This window comes from Lates calcarifer, unplaced genomic scaffold (genome assembly GCF_001640805.2).
Source record: "Lates calcarifer isolate ASB-BC8 unplaced genomic scaffold, TLL_Latcal_v3 _unitig_804_quiver_1623, whole genome shotgun sequence".
NCBI classification, from domain to species: domain Eukaryota; kingdom Metazoa; phylum Chordata; class Actinopteri; family Centropomidae; genus Lates; species Lates calcarifer.
This window is the reverse complement of record NW_026118007.1, coordinates 16,795-30,016: the sequence shown is the minus strand read 5'-3', so window position 1 is coordinate 30,016 and position 13,222 is coordinate 16,795. Positions and strand designations below refer to the sequence as shown.

The 13,222-nt window shown below is 37.5% G+C and overlaps 2 protein-coding genes across 2 annotated transcripts; both read right to left on the bottom strand.

Annotated features, from left to right (window-relative positions):
* Window positions 1-5,067: 5,067 nt before the first annotated feature.
* Window positions 5,068-6,079, bottom strand: LOC108879957 (cystatin-B). The gene is made up of 3 exons (XM_018671406.2): window positions 5,913-6,079; window positions 5,707-5,808; window positions 5,068-5,372 (listed from the first exon to the last, which is right to left on the bottom strand). Exons 1-3 carry the CDS (start codon window positions 6,006-6,008, stop codon window positions 5,244-5,246), a joined length of 327 nt encoding a protein of 108 aa, XP_018526922.1. The 5' UTR covers window positions 6,009-6,079; the 3' UTR covers window positions 5,068-5,243.
* Window positions 6,080-7,148: 1,069 nt separating this feature from the next.
* On the bottom strand, window positions 7,149-8,301 carry LOC108879958 (cystatin-B). The gene is made up of 3 exons (XM_018671407.2): window positions 8,137-8,301; window positions 7,921-8,022; window positions 7,149-7,483 (listed from the first exon to the last, which is right to left on the bottom strand). Exons 1-3 carry the CDS (start codon window positions 8,221-8,223, stop codon window positions 7,355-7,357), a joined length of 318 nt encoding a protein of 105 aa, XP_018526923.1. The 5' UTR covers window positions 8,224-8,301; the 3' UTR covers window positions 7,149-7,354.
* Between the last annotated feature and the right edge of the window lie 4,921 nt (window positions 8,302-13,222).

Sequence of the window (13,222 nt, the reverse complement as noted above, 5' to 3'; positions counted from 1 at the left end):
ACAAGCGCTACTCACTGTCAGACGCTTTCCTCACAGTCCAGCAGAGATCAGGAGTTTTTCAGTGACAGGCTGACTTCACTATAAAGCCTCAGCTTTTACTGTTTACAGCCTGACGCGCCCTTCCGCATTCCACGTCACAGTACGGAAGCCGAAACTATGAAAACAGTTTTCACTCAGTTCTAAAAAATAATCCACACAAATGGTAAACCGTTAATTACTGCTGTGATTATAAACACGAGTTTTGTGCTTTGGAGCAAAACATTTCAGAGTGAGAGTCTGTGAACACTTCAGTACATTTTTCACGTTATTGCGGTTTTAACTTATAACAATATATTAATTTTTGTAACGTGATATGATGAAATGAGGAAACGGTGCACGGAGATTTTTCTGCACAAAGAAGTGCACAACTTCTCTCCGAGTTACCTTTAAATTCACATCCTATATTTTCAGGAGCATAAATTTGCAGAAATCATTCAAGTGGAAAATGTGGCTCTGTACAGTTCACACTCACATATAGACCCGGTCTGACCTCTGAGGTTGTGGGGGAATTGTTCTACACTGATGGCATCATGAATTTGCTGATTTACTGCAGAACAAGGTGAAAGTATTGCAGTATGTCATCTGACCTCCACCCTAATGAGCACCTGTGGAGAATTTTTGAAGAGATGAGTTGAGCAATGTAATGCAGCACTCCCATCAAAGGCTGTCCTGGAATAGTGTGTCACAAACTTGTACACTTGATCTGCAGTGCAGAACATAAAAGTAAGGGAGGGCACAGTAAGTATTAGAATATTAAATACTTGCCCGACTGACTCAAGGGTGTACTCATTTTTGCAACCCCAGCCTTACACAAAGCTGCCTGATTCACTTTATTTTACAGATATAAATGACCTATATTTCTCTGTTGTTATTAAGTATAAGTTTAATAAATTTCAGTTTGGTCATGTCATGGTGCTCATTTAGAGAAAAATATGTCTTAATGCTCAGAGGGGGTTTACTCATGTATTTTACAGTCAGTGTGTACAACAATATAATGTAACTGAGTACTTCTACTTTGTGATACTGCAGGTTTTACATAAGATTGTAATGATTTGATTTTATTTGTAAGCTAAGACATTGTTTATAAAAAAAAAAAAGTGGTGGTTAATTCATTTGTTTCTGACTCCATGTGCAAGTTTTTCAAAAAACTTTATTATTTTGTTTAACTTATGCTCACATGCTGCATATTCCTAGTAAAGCTGTATTTAATCAAACTGCCACAAACTAACATAAATGGTGTTATTTCAGTTGAGGTGGATGGGACAGGCAAGAGAACATACAAGAGAATGTTTTTCCTATTATATCAGATTAATGAAGACTCACTGATGTTAACTGTGTATAAGATTGTGGCTAAACACAGCCACACTTATAAGGAGTGGTCAACATAATGACTGAAATAGATGTGGTTCCTTGTTTGCTTCTTTGGGAGGCATATAAGAACTAATCATTTCTCCCACACCCTTTATCACCCTGATGAGACTTTAAGATTAAACAGGAATCATTTTAGCTAATGCTTGTATATTTGATATAATGAAGGATCAAAGCATGTACGCATGTATGACAGATTAAAATGTGTGAGGTGCTGGAACAGCTGCATTTATGCATGCTGCATGTCAGACTAATCAAACTAAATAAACTAATTAGCAGATACAGACCACTGTGGTTTATTTCTTAAAGGAAAAAAATGGTTTTCATTGATCCACAGGAAAATTATCTGAAGTATTGAATTTTGGACTGACCTACACATAACAAGACTGCATACAGACACAAAACACACACAACTTTAAAGGTGCTGGTAAGTGGCAGGCTAGCTGTTTCCAAAGTTCTTCCAGTCTGTGGTCTAAGCTAAGCTAACTGTGGCTTGGCTTTAGATCATTCAGCGTACAGATATGAGAGTGGCCTATTCTCCTCATATACCTCTCAGCAAGAAAGCCACTCAGCATATTTCCCAAAATGTACAACTTTTCTTTAAATACAATTGAAATATTGATTCTGCTGTTTGCCTCATACAAACATTTGAAGATTGGGATGTTTCAATGCTAAATGTGTCAAAGTAAAATCTGGGCTTCTTTACTTTCCTACTAAAAAACTGGCTGCATTCTTTTCTATCAAAGCCCATGTCAGGTGATGGAGGCCTCGCATGCACGACAGACTTTATAATGACAGTAAGAATTTGTACAGTTATTACTCAACAGTGACCAATTTTCCTCCAGAATTTCAGTTCTGAGAACTTGCTTAATCTGAGAGAAATACAGATATAAAGGAGTGTTTTCTTTTATGTCTGTGAAACTCCTAATTTACCTCCTCAGTATTTTGGAATGGCAAGTCTTTCACACACACCCTTTATCACTACATAGACATGTAAAGAATGCAAGAAATCATCATTTCTTACTCCTTCACATCAAATTCCTCAACAACTAGTGAGTAAACACCAGTAAGTGCAAATTTTAGATGTGGATTTGTAGATCCACAGCAATCCACAGCAAATTTAATATAAAAAAAAAATATATGAGGTACATGCACCGTATATGAACTACAGTGAGAAAGCACTCTACATCTTTTGAACATGCAATCATGATGACTAATTAGAAGATATGTGGACAAAAAGGTCGACAGATTTTAGGTTGATTTCAACGTCTCAAAAGAAAGGTTGTCATTTAAAATCCCCTTTTTAGCATTCAAGCAGCATTGAATGGCTTGTAGAGCAATGTTACAACAAAGTAAGTTATTAATTGGTTATATAATTGATGATATAATATAACTATAATTATACTATAATTTGTAGTCACATCACGTATGACATGTAAACACACCCCGGAAGATGCAGAACAGCTGCATTATTATTGACTGAAAATGGCAGTAATCAAAGAGCACAGGCAGGAGAACATAAATGTAATTTCTGTTCTACACTGGAGGGACCCAAACATTAAAAACCTGCGTGCAGTCAGCCAGGCACAAAAAAGTAGAGAAATTGAGATGATGAAAATTACATTAATAGCACTTGAATAATCTAAATTGGTTATTTAAACATTTTGGAGCACATTAAATACAAATGTATTTACTGTTAGACATTAAAGTACCAATTTAGTTGCTTTACTTTTGGATAATAGTACATTTAGCAGTTAAAGCTCATCAAGTCACCTTTAATAGTGAATAATGTTAATCAAACAGTAAGAGAATTTATTGTTAAAGACAGGTATAAGAAGGATGGTATTATTTCCTCATGTAAATCATGTGTCAGTAAAAAAAAAAAAAAAAAAACTCATGATGAAATAGGAGATCTGTTCTTACTATTTAATTTGTTATTAGAGACAGAAATCATGCAGCATGTGCTTTACAAAGAGGAACAGCAGTCACAAGATGAAACTGACTGTCTGGGATGTGACTAATAACTGCGGTCAACTCAAAAATAAGGTTGCATGATTAATGGTACAGTTTCAACATATTTAACTACAATGGCTTGGACTTGGTTTGGCTTGGGTGTGACTTGGAGGATGGCTTAAATCACAAGTTTCACAGAGACAGTTTAGTCAGCAGGGTCAACAGTTTAGTTTAAGTAAGAGCTATTGAGCACAGAATGAAGGAATGTGATGTGATGTGTTTTGTGTTGAGAGGTTGTAGTCTGTGCTGTGCCAGAATAATGTATAGATACAAGATTCAACATGTATCACTGTTTGAACACTGACAAGGATTTGGTTTGGTGAGTTCACACAAAACAAAAATCTGACATCATATACAGTAAGCACACTGGGTCATAAAACAAGTAGTAAAAACTACAGAAAGCTCTAATGTGACTGACAGACGAATACAGGACTGTGTGTTAGCTTAGTCTCCTTTTGTTTTCTCTGGCCTCTGTAGGTCTTGTCAGTCCATTTGCATGTATACATATTTATCACCTAGATCCTTTACAAACAGATCAATCACCAAGTCCATAGGGTACATTCAGTATTGTGGGTGTGACTCAGAAATATATGTGTAGCTTGCACAATGTTTTTTGTTCAGACAAAATGAAAGAATTTGCTGTATATACTGGTCTATGTTCCTCACAGCTCTGTGTCTGTGGAAAAACACATTCAGTGTTTAAGACTGTAGAAGTGTAGATAAGCTCATAATCATAATAAATATATTTTTTAAACATTTCCCTTTAAATTATAGGAAGAATCAAGTTCTTTATTTCAAATAATAAATATATCCCCTTATTTTAAGCTGTAGCAAAATACACTCTACTTTAATTCCCCTTCATTTATCATGTACAATCAGTATATAAATATGTTTTATTTGTTTTTAACAACCTTGGTGGTTCGATTCCTGGCTCCTCCAGTCCGCATGCCGAAGTATCCTTGGGGAAGATACTGATACTGATATTGAAGATACCAAATCGCCCCCGATGTGTGTGTGCATCTGTGAATGAATGTGTTATAAGTACAGTCCATTTACCATTTACATTAGTGTTTAAGTATCTGTATCTGTTAACTCCACCTGTGGCAATAATGTGTAAATATATATTGAGTGACAATATGGTGAAACACTGTAATAAAATAGTTGGTTATTGAAAAATACGGTACATTGATAAATACTTGTGAATGTCCTTGTATTTGCTTGTATACTGTTACAAATTATTTGTTACATGTTTATATACTGATTATAAATACTAGGGGTACTCCAAACCTATAGTGCTACTGTTAAAGGTGTATTGTATTTCTGTGCGTTTTTTTTCTGAAAGCTTGTGTGGCTGGAAAAAGGTATAAAATCACAGCACTCTGCCTTCATTTCTAATCCACAGCAATGCTACACCACCTGTCACCACACCCTGAAAACTGTGCTTTATAATTTGTCAGTATTTAGCAGATTGAGCTGTCTGCATGCCTCTGACTTGGCTTAGGCATAAAAAAAGGCGTATACATTAAAGAGGGGTAAACAAAAGTGTATTTTCTGAAGTCACTGTACGCCCTGCCCCGCAGCTATTTTACAAATCAGAAACCACCACAAAAAGAAAAGCAACGCTAAAGAAAATCACAACAAATCAGATTAATTCAATCATCTTTTTTATTCACCTTGGATAAACTCCTCTCATCGTGATCTACATTACATATACAGTATGTTATTAAATGGTAGGAATGGGTGACATTGTGTAATGTAGCTGATTAAAATGAGAGTGCAGCCTGTAGGCTCTGATGAGATGCTTGGCTTGGTTTGTGATCCCATTAGAAGTACTCAATAGGGTCATGCTGGCTCTTGCTGTGCTGCATATCAGTCAGTTCAAGCTCTCCTCCATAACATGGGAGTTTTTCCCAAACACGGAGGTGAATATGTTCATCTCCCCCCACATGGACCTGCAAGGAAGCAAAAGTAAGTGTCTGTCTCTGATGAACCTGAGTCCAATAACCACTCTGCTTTTAGCTCTGTTCTGTTCTCCATTAACTGCTGAGAAAAACATCTGGGTCCTTAGGTGCTTAGGTCCTTAAGAGTCTGCAAAGTCCATTGATAATTATCTGTGGGTTTGTCACTATAAGTGACTCCCTTCACACACAAGTCATGTGACCTATTGTTTATGTAGAGAAAACATTGATAACAGCTGCTTTAAATCTTGTTGCTAGAGAGTACAAACTGTTTCCAGTCATTAATCTGTCTTAAAGATGACCTCTCTGTCTTGTAAATAATAATCACCTTAATGAAGTAGTTGGTTCCTGCCACAGGCTGCGTCCTATAGGTCTTGGCTGTGAAAACATCATAGCTCCTTCCTGCTTTTTGCTCTGCATGGGGCTTCATCTGAGGAACAATGAAGTGACAACAATATCAAAATGAAACACAGGCACTGTTAAAGGTGTGTGAATAGTTTTGTGGGACTCAATTATCTTTCTTTGTCTACTTACACTGTCAGCGATCTTTTGAACTTTGTCATCTGCATCAATTGGCTCGGAAGGACCCCCACACATACCTCCACAAATCAGCATTTGGTTGTCTGACATCTTTTGAGGCTGGGATCAGCAGAGAAATGGATTAAACTGGTTGCGTCTGTGTCTGTGAGGCATTCAGGCTGAGTCAGTGAACTATATGACTCTTTGGATCGCAGAATCAGCATAGGAGGAGGGGTGGGGTGCTTTTTAACGATGTCACAAGCCGATTGAAACAACAAAAAGTGTCTGATTTTGAATGACTAGAGGAAACTTGTGTAAATTTCTAGTGTAGTTAAATTGATTTAAAGTGACAGAAAGGGAGATTTGTAAAATATATTTCAGTGTTTCTCTCTGTCCGTCCCCCTTTACAGACAGTTTGTGTTAGTCCGAGGCGTGGCTGCGTTGGGATGTGACAGCTGAGCAGTGTGTTCAACATACTGCTGGGAAGTGAAAAGTTTGGACAGGAGACAAGTGATACCTGGAAAGACAAAACTTGTGGTTTCCATGTTGATAGATTTGGAGAGTGAAAGATGAGTCATAACTAATTAAACAGCTTCATAAGCTTTTTTCTTTTTTCTTTTTTCTGGTATTTCCTTTTTAAACTCTGTTGTGTAGCAGATCCATACTTCCCAAAATAAAAAGTGAACTCAGGATTAAAAAACTCTCTGGAGGGCCAACATCTTGTTTGGTAACTTACTGCCTTCCATATGTGAATGTGTTTGTGTTGTTTGTGTTATACATTAAGCTGATGGCTCAGCAGTATGTAATGTAGTTAAAATGGTGCCCATTTCAATCAGCTACAATAAAATACATGTTAATGTACTGATATTAAAGATCAAATAATATGAAGCAGGCTATCCTGCATTATGAGACCTGCTGGATACCTCAAGTAAAACTTTCAGTGCAACACTGAAGTAAGCTGCAGACTCAGCAGTTAAGGGAAAAGTTAAGGGAAACATAAATTGCAGTGCTGAGCACCTCTTAGGCTAATGTCGCAAAAGCATGTTAAATACAGTCTGAAACCCACTTTCAAATTTATAAAGCCTTTATTCTATTCTAATGAAAATGCAAAAAATGAAGATGTCATGGCTTATTTCACATGAAGACCACATTGGACCAGGTCCAGATCAAAAACCTCTACACTTAAGACTGGTGAAATCTGGACCAGGTTATGCCAGAGAGACTAGAGAGGTCAGTGATGGTCAGACAGACTGAAACAGCATCCATATCATTTTTTACTTCACCTTGTACAAAACCATTTTGACACATTTTGACACAGTCCTATCATCATGATCTACATTACATATACAGTATGTTATTACATGGTAGGAATGGGTGACATTGTGTAATGTAGCTGATTAAAATGAGAGTGCAGCCTGTAGGCTCTGATGAGATGCTTGGCTTGGTTTGTGATCCCATTAGAAGTACTCAATAGGGTCATGCTGGCTCTTGCTGTGCTGCATATCAGTCAGTTCAAGCTCTCCTCCATAACATGGGAGTTTTTTCCAAACACGGAGGTGAATATGTTCATCTCCCCCCACATGGACCTGCAAGGAAGCAAAAGTAAGTGTCTGTCTCTGATGAACCTGAGTCCAATAACCACTCTGCTTTTAGCTCTGTTCTGTTCTCCATTAACTGCTGAGAAAAACATCTGGTTCCTAATCTGTTAAATGTTCCTCTTTGTTCACCATCTAGTCACTGTCTCTGACTAAAGTGAACTTGAGAGTGATGACAGTGAATCATAACATGAAATCCATGAGGTGGAAAACAAAAACAATAGAAATGAGGGGAGCTGCAGAGTCCAGTGATAATTTCCTGTGGGTCATCACTGTAAGTGACCCCCTTCACACACAGGTAATGTGATTATAGCTGCTTTAAGTCACATTCGATCTTGTACTTAAAGAGTAAATTTCATTTCCAATCATCAATCTGCTTTAAAGATTATATTTTTTCAAGACCTCTCTGTCTTGTAAATAATAATCACCTTAATGAAGTAGTTGGTTCCTGCCACAGGCTGCGTCCTATAGGTCTTGGCTGTGAAAACATCATAGCTCCTTCCTGCTTTTTGCTCTGCATGGGGCTTCATCTGAGGAACAATGAAGTGACAACAAACTCTAAATAAAATACAGGCCTTATTGAAGGTGTGTGAATTGTTCTGACAGAACCAAGTCAAAGTGTAATCATCTTTTTTTCTACTTACACTGTCAGCAATCTTCTGAACTTCATCGTTGGCCTCAGCTGGCTTGGAAAGACCCCCACACATCATTGGCATTTCTTTGTCTGACATTTTTTGAGTCTAAAATCAGCAAAGAAATGCACTAAACTGGTTGTCTGTGTCTGTGAGGGAAACTGAATCAGTGAATATATGATGCCTTGGGGCATACCATCAGTGTTGGAGGAGAGGGTTGTGAGTTTTTTTTTTTTAACCATGTCACAAGCCAATTAAAACAACAAAAAGTGTCTAATGTTGAATAACTATAAATATAAATTACTTAACTAAATTTATAGTGTAAATAAATTCAAGTAAGAGAAAGGGTGGTATTTAAAGTGTATTTCAATATTTCTCTTTGTCCGTCCCCCTTTACAGTTTGTGTTAGTCCGCGGCATGACTGTGTTGGGATGTGACAGCTGAACAGTGTGTTCAACATACTGCTGGGAAGTGAAAAGTTTGGACAGGAGACAACTGACAGAAAAAAACTAAAGAGGTTCCATGGTATTTCATGGTATTCCATTGGGCGGATCAACACATACACTAAATAAACAGCTTCATAAGCTTTTTTCCTCTTTCCTGTATTTCATTTATTCCTGCCACTCTTTGTATATTGCTTTTCAAAACAACTCTGTACTCATTTTGTATCAATGTTTTGTATTTTGTAATGTATTTTGTATCTCATTTTGTATGGAGAAAAAAATCACAACTGGTCAAGGTTAAAAACAGATGATTTTGAATCAATGGTAGGAGTGTTCAAAATAAATGGGGCAGACTGAGTCAATGTGTTTTCACATCCCCAGATACATATTTAAGAAAACTGTAGGGTTTCTTAAAATATGAAATTATAAAATTGCCTTTGAAGTCATCAAAATTTCATGAACAACTGAACTATAGGAAGATGACATTTACCCAAAATTTTACTCCATATGGCTCCATCTTGTGGAACAACAGAACAATTACAGTCAATAGAAAACCTTATCCAATCAAAATAGGAATGACAATAAAATCATTTTTGTTGTTGACCTGACAGGTGATTATGGCTATTTCTTACAAATTTACCTTAGGAAAGGTTTGATTGACATTTAATTCAGCTGAATATTTAAAGCTATACCACTCCACATGGGGCACATGATACAAAACACAGGCCAGTGGCACTAACATCCCACCTGATGAAGACCCTGGAGTGGCTGATTCTCGTTCATCTCTGCCCCCTGGTGAGACAGAACCCACTGCAGTTCGCCTACCAACCTGGCATCAGTTTGGATGATGCAGTCATCTACCATCTTCACAGAGCTCTCTCTCACCTGGATAAACTGAGCACTGTGAGAATCATGCTCTTTGATTTCTCCAGTGCTTTAAACACCGTACAGCCTATGCTCCTGAGGGACAAACTGGAGCACATGGGGATGGACCAGCATCTCATATTCTGGAATTTGGACTATCTCACCAACTGACCACAGTATGTGAGGACACAGGACTGTGTGTCTGACATGGTCATCTGTAGCACGGGGGCCCAGCAGGGAACAGTTCTGGCTCCGTTCATCTTCACCTTCTACACTACAGACTTCATGTAGAACTCACCTCATTGCCTACTGGGGAGAAGAACATATTCACCTCCGTGTTTGGAAAAAACTCCCATGTTATGGAGGAGAGCTTGAACTGACTGATATGCTTTAAGACAGATTAATGACTTAAAGCAGCTATAATCAATATTTTTTTTCTTTATTAACAATAGATCGCATAAAGTATAGTAAATATCATTTCCTATATCTATCTACTCTTGTACTGGGGGAGGTTCAGGAAGCAGCCCGTGTCTTGTGAGGGCTTTTTTTTTTTTTTTTTTACAGGCAGACATCAGGATGCCATGTATGTATTTGTCAAAATGCCACATGTTGTTTATTATCCAAGACATTGCTTAAAATAAGTAGATAATTCATTTGTTGGTGACCCCTGGGCATGGCCATGTGCAATATATGTTGTGTTGTTTTGCAAATAAATTATGGGACTTGTTAAACTTTGCGCATTTGCACAAAAATATTAGTAATTTTGTTCACGTCTAGACCATGATTCTAGTTCAGAGTGCTTTTTTTTATTTCACTTAAATTATTCAAACACAGACAAACTCCAGATGGACAGAAAAACTTTTGGCTTTTGGCTTTGCACGTAAGTAATACATGTAGTGACAATCTTTTTTAATTCTTATATATTTTTTATGTATTTTACACAGAACAGGTTTAACAGAGAGATTGTGAACTATGATATGTGCTGACCTGATAAACCATTTACATTTATTTCATATTTGATTAATTGATTGGTGGATTCCCAGAAAATTTATTTTGATAATTGTCAATAAGTCAAAAGTCAATATTTGCCAGGTTTTTTGTTTGTTTGTTTTATTAATTTCTGACATTATATACACTGAGCAATCAACTGATTATTAAGGAAAAATAATAATGAACTTTGTGTTAGTATGACTTAATGCATGCCATTTATTTTTATTGTTTATCTTACAGTTTTATCGCATTGTGGTACTTTTATTTCAGTGATGTGTGAGAGTTACTATGGTAACAGTTGATGGTATGTTTATGTGATGTGGAGCAGAGGTCTAAAGGTTGTATATGTTTCTACCTTCAGATGGAGCAGGACACCTGGACAGCGCTTCTTGTTCCTGTCCCCAGTTCCTCCATCATCCCTCAGGTCGTCCTCCACAAGGTCCCTGTGCCAGCCTGTCACAGCATTCTACCTCTCCCCTCTCTCTCCCCTCCTGCCTCCTCCTCTGCCTCTTCAATCTCTTCTCTCCCCTCTCCTTTTCCCCTCCCTCTCCTCTCCCCTCACTCCTCCTCTTCTAGCTTCTTGTCTCCCGCCCATCCTGAACCACCCACTGAGCCTTTGGAGGTGTGCCCCCCTGGACCACCTGAGCCATCCAGTTCACAGGGGTGGTTTGGGAACCATTGCCAAGTCTCCAGGTAAGTCGGTTTTTTAATTTCCTTTTCATGAAGAAGAGTGTTTACAGCGTCATAGTTATTCATTTTATTTATTTTATTTTATTTTATTTTCCTTAAATTTCTGTGAATGATTTGGATTGAATTTATTTGATTTGCTTTGAAATTGATTGATTGAGGGTCTGTGGTGTTCTTGTTGCTGCACCACGACTCAGGCAGGGTGTCTGCACAGAGCGAGTGAGGGTCCACTGTAGTGAGTCATTGCATTGCGATAGGGGAGAAATAATTTAGGAAGGAAAAGGTGAGATGATACATACAACCAGGAGGAGAGGAGGAGGAGACCCCCTGAAGAAAAAGGTAAGTATTTCATCTTATCATCAGATTTCATGCAGATTATTAATTATATCTCTGTTTATCTGATTTCAATCTGCCTGTCTTCTGTTTTTCTTTTAGAGAGACAACGAAAGAGGAGAAGAGAGGAGAGTAGGAGGTAGGGCAACATGACATATAAACCTTCTCATATAAAAGGTAAATATTTCATGTTATTACCAGATTTAATGTAATGATGAATTATACCTCTCTTTACCTGATTTCTAAAGTTTTTAACTACAACCTGTTTGTCTTCTGTTTTTCTTTTAGAGAGGAGAGAGAAGAGAGGAGGAGAGGAGGTGGAGTGAACACTCATATAAAGGTAGGAAGCTAATGTCTGAAAGCAGCTTTACCTTACATGTAATAAATGAGAGTAAAAACTGAAACGTTTTTCTCTTCTTGTGTTTTCCTTTGCAGTGAAGAAAACTCTGAACTGCCACTTCACTTAACTACAAGTGACCAAGTGAAGCACATTCCTCCAAAGATTTTTGTCATGATCAAACTGTTCAAAAACAAGAGTTTGAAATATAAAGTGACAGAAAGAGGAAATGTCTCTGGTTTTTCTGGCTTACTTGATGTTATATGTTGGAAGATCAGCGTGCACTTTGATAGTGTTATATTATTATGTTTAGTACAGATCAGCCATTTCCAAACTTCAGCTTCAGTTAAATGATTGCACAAAGAGGGAGAAATTATATGATAATATATGAAGTGTTTCATAACATCCGGGTACACTCAAAAATATCCAACTCTCCTTCCCCAGTCCCTTTATGTTAGGTGAAATACTTAAAGGCATATAACACCTCTGTCATGTAAGCTAGATCTCCAGTTCCTTAAATTTACATGAATGAAATCTTGCTGGTGTGATCAGGATGAGCCCAAAGCTTCACTGAGGCAGAAAAATGTGTGCATAAAATCTCAACATTCCAATTCAGCTTTAAGCATACAAATTCATATATTGAGGATGTCAGTACACTGACCAGTGCATGCTGAAGACAGAGAGGAAAGCAAATGTAAAACCCAATGTGGACATCTAGTGGACAAGTGCAACAAACCCAGGCTCAGAGTAAAACTCAGCCACAACAGAACAATCCTAATCCTGACTTTGATCTGTCTGGAATAATAGATTGATCAGTGTAGAATACAATAAAGTACTTCCAGTCCTAAATTTGTCCACCTGACCTAGTTTTACTACTAAATTTGTTCCTGCTAAAACCAGTCCCCGGCATGATGTACAGATGTGATGTTGACTTTGGACAGCAGAGGGTGTAGGTTCCAAGTCTGTCCAAGCAGTATGCCTGCTGAGAGGCTGGAGGGTGCTGGGAAATGTGCTATTTTGGGGGTAATGTCTGCTGCCATTGCCAGACTGTTGTTGCTTGTGGAATGAAAATACCACATGTGAGCCACCACTGGAGACTGGATTATTTTTCATTTGCTCTGATCAGTATCGGTCTACTTTTTGTAAATCTGAAGCAAGTTCTCCGGTAGGAAAAACGATTTTAACTAATGTTTTGTTATGAGAAATCAATCCTCAAGGTTTTATTCATTAATGTATTATTTCATTGATTTAATTACATAAACTAAGGTTGTCTTGCAAGCTTGCAACAGTTAACACTGATATTTATAGTAATTGCAGTGCACACTTGGGAGAGAAAGGCTGTCTGTTGTGCTGGCTCTCTGAATATACATTTATCTGTGCCTGCATATACCAAATGTGGTTTAAAAAATATATAATTCAAACACAGGGTTGAATTGTATTATAT